General features: G+C 45.2%; 1 protein-coding gene across 2 annotated transcripts; it reads right to left on the reverse strand.

Annotated features, from left to right (window-relative positions):
• Positions 1-274: 274 nt before the first annotated feature.
• Positions 275-15,914, reverse strand: ret (ret proto-oncogene receptor tyrosine kinase). 2 transcript variants are annotated; one of them, XM_029835613.1, is made up of 21 exons: positions 15,559-15,914; positions 10,933-11,099; positions 7,225-7,470; positions 6,505-6,798; positions 6,175-6,413; positions 5,911-6,097; positions 5,622-5,821; positions 5,215-5,497; positions 4,971-5,093; positions 4,753-4,863; positions 4,542-4,655; positions 4,229-4,473; positions 3,998-4,145; positions 3,808-3,915; positions 3,510-3,724; positions 3,202-3,324; positions 3,046-3,116; positions 2,773-2,910; positions 2,583-2,682; positions 1,974-2,121; positions 275-1,196 (listed from the first exon to the last, which is right to left on the reverse strand). In XM_029835613.1, the coding sequence occupies exons 2-21, from the start codon at positions 10,949-10,951 to the stop codon at positions 1,039-1,041; spliced, it is 3,270 nt and encodes a 1,089-aa protein (XP_029691473.1). In that variant the 5' UTR covers positions 10,952-11,099; positions 15,559-15,914; the 3' UTR covers positions 275-1,038. The 2 variants fall into 2 exon arrangements, with proteins under 2 accessions (XP_029691473.1, XP_029691472.1); XM_029835612.1 differs by lacking the exon at positions 10,933-11,099.
• Between the last annotated feature and the right edge of the window lie 614 nt (positions 15,915-16,528).

A 16,528-nucleotide genomic window follows, 5' to 3' on the forward strand; every position in this document is an offset into this window, starting at 1 on the left:
CACTGAGACTGTTGGGGTGTTTTATAGGTATAACTGTAAAAAAAAAAAAAAAAAAAAAAAACTGTTGTGAAAATTAAGTTAGATTGGAAAACCATTATTTTGGTGGAAATCTCCTGTGTTGTTTAGGTGAATTTACTCTCCCAGGTTGAGCCACAGAAGACCACCGGCGGGCTTGTCTGCGTTTCATGTGTGTGGGTATTTTTAGTCTAATCTTTATTACATTCGAGCTGATTATCCCCCCCAGCCACCCCAGACAGGAGGAAAAGCATGACCGAACCTTTTGTAATGTTTATTATTAATCAGAACATAATCAAATAATGCAACGATGATAACACTCATTAGTTTACATAATTCTAGTTTGTCCACAGAGATTGCCATTACAGTAAATCAGAGAGTGAACTTGAGGCTGACAGAGGACACAGTGACAAGCTGCACGAAGCGCCACGTCCATTCCACTGGCGCTGCACCCACATGTTGATATATTTCATGTAAATAACAGCTTATTTACATGTCCGGGTTACTATTCTTTGGCAAGAATCGCTTTGAGAAACACAAAACGGGTCTTTTTAATGGCTTGAGAAGCACAATCTCAGCACTTTTAGCATTTTTTTCTTTTGGGCTCTCAAGCCCAGCTCTCTAAAACGGGCGGTGATAAAGACGTCCCCTTCAATTCCTGGGTTGGAACGAGATCTTCACAGTCGCACGTTAACAAATGGAGGCTATTGTAGAAGCAAAACAGGCACTTAAAAGACACTGACAGTGGTCTACAATCTGGTATGATAGTCATGCAGTGGTACAACTCGGCCAACATGACCTCTGAGGTAATAATTAACATAGTGAAGAAGCTGAATGAAGCATGGTTTATATCAATCCAGTCGCTTTGGCAGCAGACAAACACCACCCCCGGTATTAAACCTCAAATACCCGTGCAACAGAAAGAAAGGGGAACCAACTTTAACATCAGATTGTATATGTACAGTCGTTTAGAAATATACACATCTACCAATTATTCATCTTTTCTACAGTGTCAGCTTGTCTTTAGCTATCAAGCTTGTCCACAGCTTTTGCAGGTGAAGGCAAAGCCATCCAGTTTGCATAAACACTATCATTGGCATATCTTGTAAAGACCGGATTAGTGGCATCATGTCTGTTGAGCGGTACCGGGCTCTTCTCGGGCCAGTTCGGGTATGACATGCCTAAAAACGAGAACACGTCATTTTTCTACTCTCAGTGAAAGACAAACAGCGTGCAGACAGTAAGGCTCTCAAACCAACCTCCGCAGGGTCTGTCTGCCCAATCAATCCCAATTTTGGTGAAAAGGTTTGGCTCTGAGCGGTAAAACGTGATCCGATTTTCTTTAAAGATACAGCGCTAACGTTTACCAAACCTCTAGGTTTGAGGCTCTCTTTTAGTTTTGATCACTGTCACCCTCGAGTTGCTGCAGAGCCTTACTGTTTCTCAGGTCAGTATTGTGAGGCGATCCTAGATATTAGGCCGTATACATCGAATGTCATGGAAACTGAGACAGTTAAAGAGTGATTGAACAACAGCGAGTGACGGAGCAGGGACCTGCTTCAAATGTTACACACTGTCTCCAACAATGGGAATAATGAAATGATCAGGATGAAGGGATGTTATGAAAATGCAAATGAAGCATGGCGTCACGTGCTAAATAAATTAGAAATTAAGGGTAGTTTCACTATATACACATTTTGGTCGGCGTTCATGTACATTAGAAGCAGGTCCAAACAAACCAAAAACAGTCAAGACACAAGATTTTTTTGGTAACTGAGTCTCTCATTTACTATGAAATGGGAGATTATGTGGGCATTAATCAGCAGTAACAGGCATGCCTACAGGTCACGGTCACACACACTTGACTACAGAAAAGCCAATCACAGCTTGACAAAGAAATTAGAGCTTGTGTTGTGTGTCCTGTTTCTAAAATCGAGTAAATGCGTGGGAGATTCTACCATAGAGCTTGTTTTCAATCCATGTGGAGGGGAGGGTTCGAGGGAGAGGGGCGTTATTACAGTCCACTAGGGGCGTGTCCTCTTCAGAGAGGGCGTCGTCGTACAGCAGGGCGTCGGCCGGTGTGGAAGCTGCCAGGTCCAGGTAGTCCTGACATGAGCAAATAAATATCCAATTAGGCACACGGAGCAGTAATGTTTATAGATCCAGGGAAAATTTGTGTTTTCTCGTGGCCTCAAGCGAAGTGGCCGCTAATCGAATTTGAGCCGCTAACCTGCTGCGTTCTGGGACGTCTGCAATATCCTTAACCTTAAAAAAAATCGATATTTGGCCTCACGCTTGCCTGGCTACTCATTACGCAGCACAAGGCTACATTTTGGACTTGCATTCAAACACTAATCATGGTGTCTGAAATTTGTCAAGAGAGGAGATAATACAGCGACGGCTGTTTTCGTTTCCTTGTAAATTTACAGTGCACGCTGCAGTCCAAGCAGCAGAGGCCCCTGTTAGCCATGCAGTAGTGCCAGTCATGCACGGAAAGATGCTGATTCATTACTTCTTTCTCTTGGAAGACTATGAATAACTTATGTGTTTTTATAGCTTCACCATACCCGACTTTTCACCATCATCTTTTCCAGTTCTTTGCTAATGTCTGAGAATGTCGGCCTCTTGTCTGGCTCCTGTTTCCAGCATCGGAGCATGAGGTTATACCTGCAGACACAAAAGAGGTTTGCAGAGGGTGTGTGTCATTTTGTTCTCCCCCAGTCTCTTAATAACCCTGTGGAGAAAGCCAGAGCTTACATTTCTTCTGAGCAGTTCTCTGGTCTCTCCATCCTGTAGCCAGTCTTCAGCAGGTTAAAGAGGCGTTCGGGAGCAATGCCTGGGTATGGATTTCCACCCAGCATCACAATTTCCCACAGCAGCACGCCAAAGGACCAGCTAAAGTAGGAAAAAAAGAAATAATTTCAATAGAAATAAACATAATTAATTAAAATAGCTAAGCTAGGCTACTGACTGCAGTTTATATTGAATTACATACGTAACCATAGACAAATCACACAAATGCGCACTCACACGTCGCTCTGCGTTGTGTAAATGTGATCAAACAAGGACTCTATTGCCATCCATTTCACAGGTATACGGCCCTGGAAAGAAAATAGAGGAAATAATGTTGATTTCACACCAAAGACTGTAGGGTACCAAAAGTGTTTCTCTCTACTTTGCTTTTACCTTGCTTCTTTTAACATACGAATCCTCTTCGTACACGTCTCTGGAGAGGCCAAAATCAGAGATCTTCATTTTTCTTCCTTCAGCTACAAGGACGTTTCGTGCTGCAAGGTCCCTGTGGACAAGCTGAACCCCCGAGAGATGCTAATTTAGCGAGCCGTCCAGGGTTTATGCGTGCACAATGTCTCAGAAACTTTAACTTCATCCAGCCTAGACACCATAACCTATTTTTTTTAGTCTTTTTATGTTTCTAATAATATTAGGACCTGCAGCAGCATTGACGCCGTCTATGTACGTGAGCTGTTTAGTACCTTCATCTCAGCCAAGTACTGCATGCCTCTGGAAATCTGCCATGCAAAGGAAATCAGGTCCCCCATGGTTAGTGCTCTGTCGTCTGGGTTCTCAAGGTAGCTGGAGTTCCGGTTAGCGTCCCTGCCCATGTAGCTCGGTCCAACTTTCCGACTCTCACGCAGGAAGTTGCGAAGTGAACCATACTTGGCGTATTCCACAATAAGATACAATGGACCTATTCAAGGAAACGTGGGCCTTAATGCTCCAAAAGTAGGGACACCTCCCACAGTAGCAACAGCAGAAAGACTGAGGGCTCACCGTCCTGGCTGCACGCCCCGTACATCTTTATGACATGTGGATGGTTGACTTGTTTCAGTAACGTGAACTCTGAGAGGAGGTCGCGCAGCTCGCTGTGTGAGGCGTTTTCTGTGACCAGGAAAGAGAAGAAATTTCTCATATATCACCACCGCATCTCCGCCTTGATGTCTCTTTTCCTGTGCAGCTTTACCTTTAAGCATTTTCACAGCTACGGTGGTGTATCCGGCCTTCCCTTTCAGTCTGAACGCCGTCGCTTTGACCACTTTTCCAAACTCGCCTTCGCCCAGCGTCTTGCCGAGTACCAGGTTTTTACGGGGAAACTCCCACTTGGGATCCTCCTGGTGGAATAAATATCTTTTTGACTTCTTAATCGGATCGGTGGCGTTGCTCGAGAAAAGTCTGACGGGAAGAAAAAGCTCACGGGAATTTTGAAGGTGTCGGTTTCGATGGATTCTTGAGAACCCCGCCGCAGGTTGTTGGCAGGGAAACTGATGGGGTAGGCCTGCGCCGGCCTTCGGAAGGTCATCTCGGCCGAGGCGATGGGAGGTTTAGGTGAGTTCTTGTGGTACCGGTGGATGAAGTACGAGGACAAGAGGATGGAGATGATGAAGGAGAGGAGCAGCGCTGTGGCGATGATGGTCTTGCACATGTCATCACAGATGGTCTCTGCGTGGACAGAAGATGAGGACAGTGATGCATTGCTTTTTAAGAAGGTGCTCTTAAGACAATCTCACCCTTGATGTCTTCTTTCTCACAGAAGCATTTCTCCGTGTAGCAGTAGCAGGTTCCGTGGCCAGCCTGGATCCCGTTTCTCAGGCCTCGTTCGTGACCGCCGATGACAGGCTTCTCTTTAACGACAGCGAGCAAACCGCAGGGTAAAAACGCCCGAGTGGCCATAATAACGGGTGCCTTTTTATCAAATTGTAATATTTGGGATGGTCTCACTTGTGCAGTCTTGTGGGCATATCGACGCATCTTTGCTTTCGACTGCGTCACAAAACCTGTCCGGACACGTGCGCAGGTCCGGGGAGCACGTCGAGTAGTTCTCAGATATTCCTGGAACCGATAATCATCACCATCACCTGCTTTCTTGATCGAGGCTCACTTGTTCCAGAAAGACTGCAAAGTGTGATACGGGATGGGTCCGTGGTAGCGTTTCATACCTTTGTCGTAGCCTTGCCTCCACTGGCATCGACCCGTTGTCGTCCCGAGACCGCGGGCAGACTCGCAGTCCCCTCGCCGTCTGTTTTCTGCACAGGACAGGAGCGGCTGGCTCTCCTGACCAGCTTTAGTAAAAGACACACCAACAAACCTTTAAGAGCTCTTCAGCAAACATTACCATAAATATTAAAGTTGAGACATAAACCACTTTTTTTCAGAGGAACTGTAGAAAGGTTTTTTGCTGACCTTCATTATCTAGTATTATTTGGATCTGTGTGCTGGTCTCCAGCTGCGTGTGCTCCTCCTTAACTACGACGAGGTACTGCAGGTCCTGGCACTCAGGCCTGCGCAGCGCCTCCGAGTCATTCACGTACAGCAAGGCCCACATCTCGTCCGGGGCCTGGGCGATTCTGACGGCTGCGTGGCACGACTGTGCGTCGGCGGACGCGTTCTTATCCGGCACCTCGAGGCGGTATGTGACCCTGAAGCCGTCAAACTGCTGGCAGTTTTCCACGCACACTTTTCCAACCTGCGAGGAGTTGGAACACCGGAAATCTAGTTTAATAAGCTACGTGCTCAATGGCGAGCTAGCTCGATTAGAGTGCATTTGCTAGTTTCCGACATAATTTTCTGAGGTATGAAAGCAGCCCTGCCTGTGCGTAGGATGAAGCTCTGCGTGTTAGCGGGAATATGTGTGTGATGTTGGAGAACTGGATGTGGACGGGCAAAATGGTGATGTTGAAGTGAAGCAGCACAGTTCCCTCCAGGCCTGGGTAGGTGGTGTCGTTCACCAGGTAGTCCAGCTGCAGAGTGCGGTTCTCCATCACATTAAGGTTCCTCTTCAGCACAAGGTCTGAAAAAGGAGCGATAAGAGTGGGGAGATGTTTAAAATTACAGCGAAGACGCACAGAGATGGGTTTGAGTCTCTCCTGGGTTGCTCACAGTAGTCATGGACGGTCTCTCGGATGCCTCCTTGAGCTTTCCTCTCTCTGAAGGAGCTTTTTATGTCAAAGGTTTCCTTTGCCCAAGGATCAATATTCAACAGAGTCCCCACGTATTTATTATGACTCCTGCCTATGATTGGGGTCAGGTCCCTGTCGAACACGGACAAAGTGCCAAAAGAGCCACCCTGCAAGGAAAATAAGGACGTTTGAAATGAAATCCTAGTGAGGTCATCGCCGCAGCACGCCGCATAAACCTTCTCACCACAGTCCGGTTGAAGCTGATGACGATATCGGCCGTGTCGGTTCCATTCAGATACGGCGCGTTATCGTCCTCGTCGTCGACAAAAACGTCCAGCGACGTTTCCACCTTGGTGATGACCGTCTCCGTTCGTACCGTGCACACCAGCAGAAGTCTGTAGCTTTCGCTCTCCTCGCGGTCCAACATGGCCGTCACCACTAGCTCTGCGGTGGTCTCGTTCACGGCAAAAGGCGCCGGGGTCTCTGCAGGTAAGAGAAGCCAAAGGAAGTCAAACCTAACAGCTGCGCTATGGCTTCAACCCACTTTATTCCTGATTATTCTGAGGTGTCCCACCTGTCTCCACATTGTAGGAGATGGTGTAATTGGGGCAAACGTTGAACCTGCTGAGGCGCCGGAGTTGCCGTAAGGCCCCAGGGAACCTGTTTTCTGTGATATGGGGGTTGGAGGTGTCCTTGTGTGGGAAACACAGCTCCTTTAAGTCAGTCTGGCCACACTGAGGCATTGTGGCGTTGACAAACTCCAGGTTGATGCGTGGGCAGCTTCTGCTGTTGCACAGGGAGTTCTTGGTAAAGCCTGGTAACGCCATGACGTGCATGCTCAGCTTCTTCACAGACTGGGAACTTGGGTCTGACACACAGCAGAAGCAAAGGGACACTTTAATCTCAAACAGTGCAATTTCTGATGACTCAGCTCCATTTTCCTGCGCGCAATTTCCTTATTATCCTGAAAGCCTCCGTATGTAAACAGCATAAATGTCAATCTAATCTACTCTCAATAGAACTTCACTGTACAAATGACATCATATCTGCATATGACTAATATGAAAATAATCATATTGTCATGAACCAAAGCAAAAATAAGTAAATTCAATAAAATTGAAAAGTGAAAATAGTTAAAACACAGTAGCTAATATGGAGAATGTGAAAAGGATTAAATAGCAAGGTGATAATCAAGAAGCTATATTACATATATTTTTAAACTGAGGATTTAAAATGTTGCAATTTGATGAGTAATATATGTGACAGTGTTTCCCCCTGCTGGCGTAGAGCTCACAGAATGAGGCGAAGTCGCTCTCCTCCAGGGTCTTGTTCAGGGACAGCACCCCGGTGCTAATGTCCAGCCTGAACCAGGAGACGTGGGCAGGACGTCTCCGAGAGTTCATCGAGCACAGGTAGAAATGAGGCCGCTCTGTGTCACCGTCACGCATGGCGTGCACCTGGAGCACCGGCGTTCCTGCCGGCTGGCCAACATACACGGTCTCGATGTACTCATTCTGAGAAAAGTACAATCCCGTCACTCCTGCAGAGAGAAGGAGCAGAACGCATGAATTTAGGGACAGATTTGTGGATTTGTCACATGCAACAGTCGGTGGGTGCAACATTTTAAATGTCCCTGCACTTAAACTGGAGTTTGTGCTTGTTTTTTTTTTAATGTAACGGTGACAAATAGTGGCTCCAACACCCAGAACTGCAGCATAATTATTCAATATTAACTATTCATGGTTTTACAAATGTAGAATTAGTTCTTGAATTTATTTCCTGATTCGTAAATTAGGATTAGGGTTGGTATTGTCTGTTAGAGGGATGAGCACAGAAAGAAACAAGATCTCTGTAATGCTCCTTAAGAAACAACAGGGGGTGCTCCTACTCCTTCATACAAATTATTCCATTTTCCGAACTTTTAAATCTGAGATGGTGACCAGAAAAATGTTGCAAAAGGAAGAAGGACAAAGTTTAAACGAAGATGGCACAAATAGCTTATCCTGAATATTAAATTATGGTTATTTCAGCCGTCAGCAGGTAACAGAGCCGTAGAACAAAACCCGCCGCCAATAATCCGAATGGAACATGAACACATAGAACGTGGGCAGAATTATTTCTCTTTCATTTCACTCTTTGTTCAGTTGTGCTGATAGAGGAAATTGAAAGCAGGGGCTTGAATGACGCTCATGCAGCTTCTAATGAATTTCTCATCTGTCCAATAACACGTGGTTTCCGATTCTCCTTGCGTTCACATTCTGATGTTTAATTACCAGCGATAACATGATACGGTACAGAAATGACTTATTACCTGCTGGAGGGGAGTGTGGAGTGTTTATGTGCGTCAGGTAATCCATACAGAACAAAGCAGATGGTGTGTTTTACAGGAAAATGGAGATGTGTGTGTTCCTCCTGTAATTACACCCCTGTTATGCTCCCCTTTAACGGCTGTGTGATCATTTAGGGAGCGGACTAATGTCATTAGCAGACAGCAAAACTAGATTTTCTATTTCTGCGGGTGCAGTTCAGGCTTCGCTTCTGGTTTCAGACATTGATTTAATTTAGCAGAAGTTAGATGACAGGACCCTGAGCTGATAGATAAAATGTGGCCGACCTTCTCTGAAGGATACAGAGCCATTCACGGATGTTGGGGCCTTCTTTTAATTAACAGGGTTACGAGGACATAAAACAAACAGGGTGTAAATCCTGCAGCTCTGGGGCCGAGGGTGTGTTTCCTCAGTGCCCGTTTAAACCTGAATGAAGGATTCTGAGGGCTCATGCATGGTGATCGTCATTAAAAACAGAAAAACATCTGATCCAAATCACTGAACCAATTTTTGAAAAGATAATAAATACTTTTTGTGGACGCCAGGTCTTAGAAGCGAGCAGCAGGCGTGTTTCTGACTTACAGCTGAGTTGAATTTAGTTATCAAACCGTCCAATAACAAAAGTAATTATATAAACGGTTATTTTGTCCTCGTTGCGTGCTGCCCCGAGCTGCAGCCACGCCCAGGAACGTGTATGCTAGTTCAGCTCTGTACACGATATAAAAAACTCAATATCTTGTCTTGAATGCATATATAGAGCATCTGAAAAGCAGAAGTGTGATGTACGAGGAGGCAAACAAAGCTTAACTACGGATCTGCTCAGTAAAGTGACCCCTGACAACAACCCCCGAAGGTACATCTTGAGGTGGCCACTAGAGGGAGCCCTTACCCTCATGCTTGAGGCAAAAAATGAGTGAAAACTTCGGCCTCGTCGTTACCAAAAAGCAGTCCAGACTCAGACCCACACTAATCTAATATATCAAAGATCTTTGGCTCATTTGTAGCTTTAATAGACTAAAAATACTCTCACATTCTGCAGCTCTTTATTGGATGTAATTAATTCATTAAATCTACAGATATCACACACAACGCCACCATGAATCAAACAGGGCAGATGACAGCGGTTGAGCAAATCAAACCGGAGGGGCCCAATGTGTCAACCATGTGGGAGCCGCGCACATTTTATGAATGCAGGAGTTGGCGCGCAGCCACAAAGGCTGGAACCCATGCAACACAATTTGTTTATATCATTCAAAATTCAATTTCTTTCCAGGACCGGGGCCAACGGAAAGCAAGCAGTTTATATCAAAACTAATTAATTGAATGCATCAAGCAGGCCTCTGCAAATGGCATATTCTGCTCTGTTAAGCCATGATGATGATTTTCCAAAGGCACAACACATTACCTTCCATAAATGATACAAAGGAGTGATCGAAATCTAAATATTAGTGGCATTTCACCATTTCCTGATTGAGCGGGGATAAATGATTTAATATTGGTCCACACGCAACAACAACAACATGCCTTTTTCTTCAACAGCATTGACCTGCCATATCTGCCAGTGTGTAAACACTGGCGTCATAAGCAGAGCTTTTACAGCCTTCAGCCGCCTATAAAAGCGATGCAGAGCTGCCACACACGCTGTGATTTCTTCAAAAGCTGGAATAAATAATTTTGCAAACAAAGCACATGTTTGAACAGGAGGACTCTTGTAGCAATCCCTGTTTACAAAAGATATCGTGTCCGGCTGAGCGAACAGTGACATTGAACTCGTACGTCACTTGTTTGCTGAGGAAAACATCGCTGATGGAAACTCTCCCACTCATCTGTAAACACACAATCTTCCTATTAGCGTGTGATGACTGCAGTTTCCCCCAGTTAATTGTGGCCTGCGTCTGATTTGCCTTGCAGAAGAGGGCGAAAAGGACACGCGCTCGTCACAAAATCCTGAGCCGCATCCAGGAGTCCTCAGAGCTGAGCGGGCAGGACGACCTCCCCGTCGTCCCAGACAAAGACAGGAACTCAATTAGCTCGATGCGTGCTTTGGCTGGTAGATTTCACAGCCATGAGCTCATGTGCCATACTTAAATGCGGCCTTACTGATCTACCTCTTCCAGTCTGAAATAAAAGGTGCTTGTCAGGATACCCAGACGGCCGGATGATTCATCGCCTCATTTCCCGGCGTTTCCTGCAGACACCGAGCTCTTTGCCGGACTGAACGTCCTTTCTCTCCCAAGGTCAACGTATCTGCATCTGTCCCTTCTAACGACCTATTGAAGAGATCTGGCAGCAGACCAATCAATAACCATAGTAATGAACAGTGACGCTGATTGTTTTCCACTAATGAGATCAGGAGAAAGGCCTGGGGCTGCATGCATGCAATAATCTGTGTTACACGCATGGACATGCTTGTTTAATAGAAATATCGCTTCTACTGTACGAGTCTAATTTCACAGCCAAATCCACACTTGGCTCCATCGATCGTGCCATTTCTAAATGAGCCATCATGCATTCTGCTGCATTACAAAGCCTTTCCCCTTTATTTACCATAATAAATATCACAACCGCTCTGCAAACCTATCGCAAATACTCTGCTTTCAAGATGTTATGGAAATGCTTCTCTTCAAGGATTCAATTAACTAAGAAGCTGCACGCTGAGCAATAATTCCACTCACCAAAGATGTTATTGATCATAATGTTCTGAAATCTCTCGGGTTTCCTGTGCCAGCACACAAATATTGCTGCGTCATGCCGCGCTGGATCCGCAAACTGGATTTATTGTAAGCGCCTGATTGCGATGCTCTCAATCTGAAAGACGAAGGCTGATGAGGAAAGCCATTTCCTGTAATGACAACACGGCCATCAAAGGTTTCATGGGAGCAACATGATATCTGATCACAGTTTGGGAGAGACGGTCCGGGCTCCAGGTAGCTTTACCGTGATGCATACCGTAACACAATAATCAATTAGCCCATGGTGTAACCCAATTATCCTACTGAGAATACAAGAGCTAAGATACAATGAACCATGTTCATCAGTCATCAAGAAATCTAATAGAACATCCCTTTAGGGAGTAGCTCCAAGTACAAATTCGGTTTAAGAATTCCTGTGGGGACGACAGGGGCATGGCGGATTCAACTCGTGGTCCATCACAGATGACACAGGTTGGACGCAGGAATCATTAGATCACTTTGATAAAACATAACGACAATATAAAGCAACCAGAGTAACTTATATTCGCTGTATGGATTCCTTTTTACTCTTCTTCTGACAACAAAACAAACAACAGTAGATATATCAAATGGCTACTTGCTAGTATTGCTGCGCTGAGAGCACATAGCATTATGCTAATATAATAGCAACAGTAAAACTATTTTAGCAATCATGAATATCATATCTGCTGAGCACTAACATATACTTGAGTAATTTCACTTTATTTCTGTTAGTATATGTAATATACGTTTGAACCATATAACAATTGTCCTACATTAGTAAGTTTTTAAAAGCTCAAACCTATAAAGAAGCACTTTTGTGCCTCATCCTGCTGTAATAAACTCGAGTACTGGATATTGTTCTGTCTTGTTCTTATATTGTTCTGTCGGATGTATGGACTGAATCTTAAGTGTGACCTATTTTGGTGGAAAATATCCTTTTCTACTGCTCATTTTAAAATGACACTCATTTTGTTTGACTTAATAACATTTTTCCACCAAACAGATGCAGAAATACAGAATCTCACTTTGAAAATGTTTCAAAGAGAGCTATTTATTTCCTAAAAAAATGCTGCTGACATTGTTGTCGACATTACTCATGCAGCAATGTTCCTCTTGTACTAAAGAAATAAGTACTTTTCATCAATTAAATCACAGAAAAACAGCTTGGATTAAAATAAGCACACACTTAAATAATATTATGTGCAGCATTCAAGCACCATTGATTTAAATGTGGAGACAAAAGTGCTGCGGAGAAGACTTCGAATGCTCTGGAGTAGACATCCGATGCGTTATATTATTGTAACAAAGGAAGGGATGTTTCTGTGGAAGAGACAAGGAGAGATTTTCCAGCACAGATGGAAATAAAAGCTTTCAGGGACTCCAGTTCTGGCAGGTGGTGGAAGGAATGAAAGTCCAGTGGAAGAAACATTTCCAATACATTTGTCCATTTCAGTAAAGTGAAGGATCAGTGAGATGAAACAGTAAAGCACTCATGGAGCCAGCAGAAGAGGAAAAAGACGAAGAGCGTTTGCCGCAACTATGGCCAAAATATCAAAGCTTTGTTTATACCTCACAGTCCGCCAAATGTGGTCATGGTGTGGTCCGTTGTAGCGAGCATGGGGTCAGACACACCGTGCACTGCCGGGTGCCTGGAAAATAACTCGTCAAACCCATGTGAAACGAGAGGACGAAGTGCCCCGGGGGCAAAATTTCAATCAATGTCTCCTCGTCCTTTCACCACAGCAAATTAGATTCTAGGCGTACATGGCGTGACCCTGAACTGACTAGAGGATCAGGCAAGAGAGCTTTGACAGGTAGGACCATGAAATAACCCAGCAGCAGTGGCAGCATCGCTCAGTTGGTTGTCAACATATATTAAACATACACCTCATTTAAAAAACCCAAATATGAAGCCTTCTAAGGCTCTCTGTGGTGTTTAAAGGCAAAAGCGGGATGTCCTTAAACTTATGTCAGTAGGGCGAACGCTGGCCCTTTTCTTAGCAACACTGAGCGTTTCCTCGCCTATTTTTTTTTCAGTGACTCGGGGTGTGTGAGGGTGGAGGGTGGGGGAGTGACGGGGACTTTAGCGGGCAGCGGAGGGGGCCAGATGGCTGAGATTGTATATCATGCCGCGATATTAAACCTGCTTTGCAAAACTTAACCATCAAACCGCACAAAACAAGCGTGCGACTCCACAGAGCTCCCTCTTCCAGAGAGCGCTAACAATGTTGAGCCAATTTATTTATCCAATTATACTAAACGAGATGTAGTGACAGCAAGAATTGAAAATAGGCAAGATTTACGCATCCATGTAGACAAGGCCAAAACAGGAGCTTTACTAAATCAAATACTGTTAGAGGGCAGCGTGCAACATTTAAGATTTATTGGTCTCTTCTCTCTCAAAAGCAACGGATGCTGATGAAAATGATGCCTCCAATGGGGGGGAGAGGCGGAGGCAGCTAAACAGGCAAACATGGCTTCCTCTGGGATGGTCGGCGCTCGGGATGAGCCCTTTGTTAAGGTCACAGAGGTGAATGCTGCAGTAGCAAGGTCATGGTGGGAGATAAACTGATCGATGCTTCTGTGTGGAAACATCTGTGGCTCCACGTGAGGATGAAAGGAATTAAGTAGGGGTGTCTGTTAACAGGATTGGGCTAATTTAAGTGGAGGCGTTCGCTGGGTATACCCACAAACCATTTATCAAGATGACAAAATTCAAGAAAATTTCCTGCAAGCTACTAGGATTAAGTGATCTTTTATCATCCACGTTGATAAATTACACAACAGGACTGTCACACAACAGTTCTCTCGATGCTGGAACCTCCAACAGCACTGAAGAGAGAAGGGGTCGCACGTGGCCGTGCTCTTTTCCCAAAACTATGAATCAGTGGTCAGGGTCGGGAGTGGTCCGTGCCAGGCCTTCCGCCCGTGCCGTCTCCACGTACCTGTGTAACATGCGATATTTTCCGGAAGCAAAACAAACAGCGGGTGTTTGCCCAGAGATAGAAGCAGCTGCTGCGCACCTGCCTGCAGCTGCTCTTCTGACAAGTGTGGGTCTTTTGTTGAAGCAAAGGTGAGGGGCGTGGGGGAAGGCGTGAAGGGAGGAATAGATTTCAGCACCCATTTAATTACTTTCGCCTCCTTGACAAATGAAAATGAACTATTCGAACCGTTTTTCCGTGAATATGAGGCGGCTTCGGAGAGGGCACAAAGTGGATCTGAGAGGTTAATATATGTAGATGTGACTGGGGCATTTGTTACAGTCAAAATTGTTTCTAGGGGCTTTACAGAATCCCAGGGCCTGACCCCCAGCAAGCAACAGTGGCAAGGAAAAACTCCCCTTTAACAGGAAGAAACCTTGAGCAGGACCAGGCTCATTTAGGGGGACCCTCCTGTTGATGGCCGACTGGGTAGAGAGAGGAGAAGGGGGAGGACAGGTAGAGGAGAGAATAGGCAAAGATCAGGGAAATACATTAATAGTACAAGCTGCTGGTATAAGAGTAGAGTGGGTCAGCAGGGTCGGAGGTCGGCAGGCCAGCATACAGCTATAAAGGCAGCTATACCTGTAGATGGATACGGAGGATGGGGGCGGGGCAGAGAAACTACACAAGAAACACACGACGACACTGTTTGATTAAAGAAAATATCCTGAGAACATTACATCTGCCTGTGCCACATGAAAAAAAAATCCATTAATCATTTTAACCACAGTGCAGGGAAGTGCACTCCTGGGAGATTACGTATGGCCAGAGTTTATTGTAAGTCCACTTTTGAGATCACATAATAGACTCGGTTTATCCTCATTAAGTCGATCATTTTGGTCCGAACCTTTAATGCCGCCAGACAAAGATAACGACAGTCACACTTTCCAGTTTGTCCCTGAAGGCTGGGACTAGTCTGTGGCCCTAACTCCAGCATTCCACACAATGGCCTCTTTGAAAAGCATCACATCTGACATGCTGGCCGCCCGCTGAGATGGACACACTCCTGAACTATGAGAGACATTTTAAATTTAGACGGCGCGTGGGGACAATGTTGGTACAGTTGGGCTGAGGGATTGGGAATGGGATTATAATATTATGATATATGGCATTCATTTGTCTGCAGGTTCCACTGTGCCATACCAGACATAACAACCACACAGCGCTCAATGCAAACGTTGACTTTCTGCGGCACGAAACAATATGGGGATTGTGTCATTTGGACAGTTTGCAGATCTTTCAAAAGTCCAAAACACATTTTAAACCTATGCATGCTGTGTCATTTCCTGACTTTCTGCAGTCAAAACTTTTTTCCCCATCAAGATTTCCAGCTTTAGGCATGACAGACTAAATAAATTGGCTCCTGCTTTGCTTATATCTCCATTATTTTATTTATTTATTTATTTATTTGCCAACAGGATAGCTGAAAAGATGCTTTCTAAAATGCTGGTGCTTCAAATAGCAGCACAAATATTAAAATGACACATTATACAAACAAAATTAATCTCAAAACTCTATTTTTTTTATGGAATAACTGAGCCAACATGTACCTATTTCCCCCGCAGCATGATTAACAAAAAGCAATAGCACTGATGGAGAATCTTACCGTCCAGCAGCAGCAGCAGCAGCAGAACAACGATGTTTCCCCGAGAGAAACCATAACTTGACCCCATGTTCGCGAATCATAAGTGAAAGTTTTTGGAAGAAAATGTGCGACAGTTTGAAAAAAAAAAATTAGAAATTCCAACTGATGACCGAATGAAACACAGTAATATAAAAGACCAAGTGAGCGCCCTGTGCGCGCACGTAGCTCCGGGCAAATAAGATCCTCAGTGTTCCACAGGCGGGCGGCAGCAACGGTGTGCGGCTCCAGTGGCTGCTGGGCGGACTGTCTGTGCAGAGGGAGGAGGGTTCATTACTCACTGCCCCAGCAGGCGGCACACACAGCATCTACAGGAAATTTAAGAGCAGAATGTAACAGCGGGTCAGTCTACTCATTAACACACCCCAGGAGGGGGGTGGGGTGGGGGTGAATTAGCAATTCTAATTGGGTGTGTAATGCTTCAGCGGTCCCTGCACCATTTTCAGGTGTTTTCACTTGAATTTAGCCAAATAGGAAGAGTTTAAAGTGTCATTTGAGAAGGTTTCAGTGTGAGGGGCCCAGCATCAGGGGCTTGGAGCGGTTCACTGCTGAGCTGCCGGCCTGATCGCCACGTAAAAACACTTCAGCAGACATCTGCAATGTCTATTTGTGTAGAGCCAGAGCGGAAATCAGCTAGTGCAAAGCCTGGGAGTCTGGGGGTCTTTGGCGTACCTCTGCTAGATCTCTGCTGTGACTGGACGGTGCAGAGTGGGGAATTGCTGCAGCCTAAGGGCAGGAGTCGGACACCAGCCACTCACACAGCAACCACTCTCCGATCAATGTCTGCACAACCAGAGAAGTACGCTGGAGCTCGCTGGGAAGAGTGTTTCTGTGGAAACTTTCACCATGTGGAAGCAAAGTAGAATAACACGCTTGTTACTGTACCTGCACATGCACTCTGCTGTTCCCTCATCTGTATCAGCTGGATTGAAAC

This window comes from Takifugu rubripes, chromosome 4 (assembly GCF_901000725.2).
Source record: "Takifugu rubripes chromosome 4, fTakRub1.2, whole genome shotgun sequence".
Taxonomy (NCBI): domain Eukaryota; kingdom Metazoa; phylum Chordata; class Actinopteri; order Tetraodontiformes; family Tetraodontidae; genus Takifugu; species Takifugu rubripes.

Bases quoted from the DNA above. Each gene is read 5' to 3' on its own strand.
- ret (XM_029835612.1), bottom strand. From the start codon at position 15,625: ATGGGGTCAAGTTATGGTTTCTCTCGGGGAAACATCGTTGTTCTGCTG. The intron at 4,474-4,541 runs GTGAGATTGTCT...CTGTCCACGCAG, and splicing joins TGAGAAAGAAGACATCAAGG to AGACCATCTGTGATGACATG. The intron at 2,122-2,582 runs GTATGGTGAAGC...TGCTCATGTCAG, and splicing joins AGATGATGGTGAAAAGTCGG to GACTACCTGGACCTGGCAGC.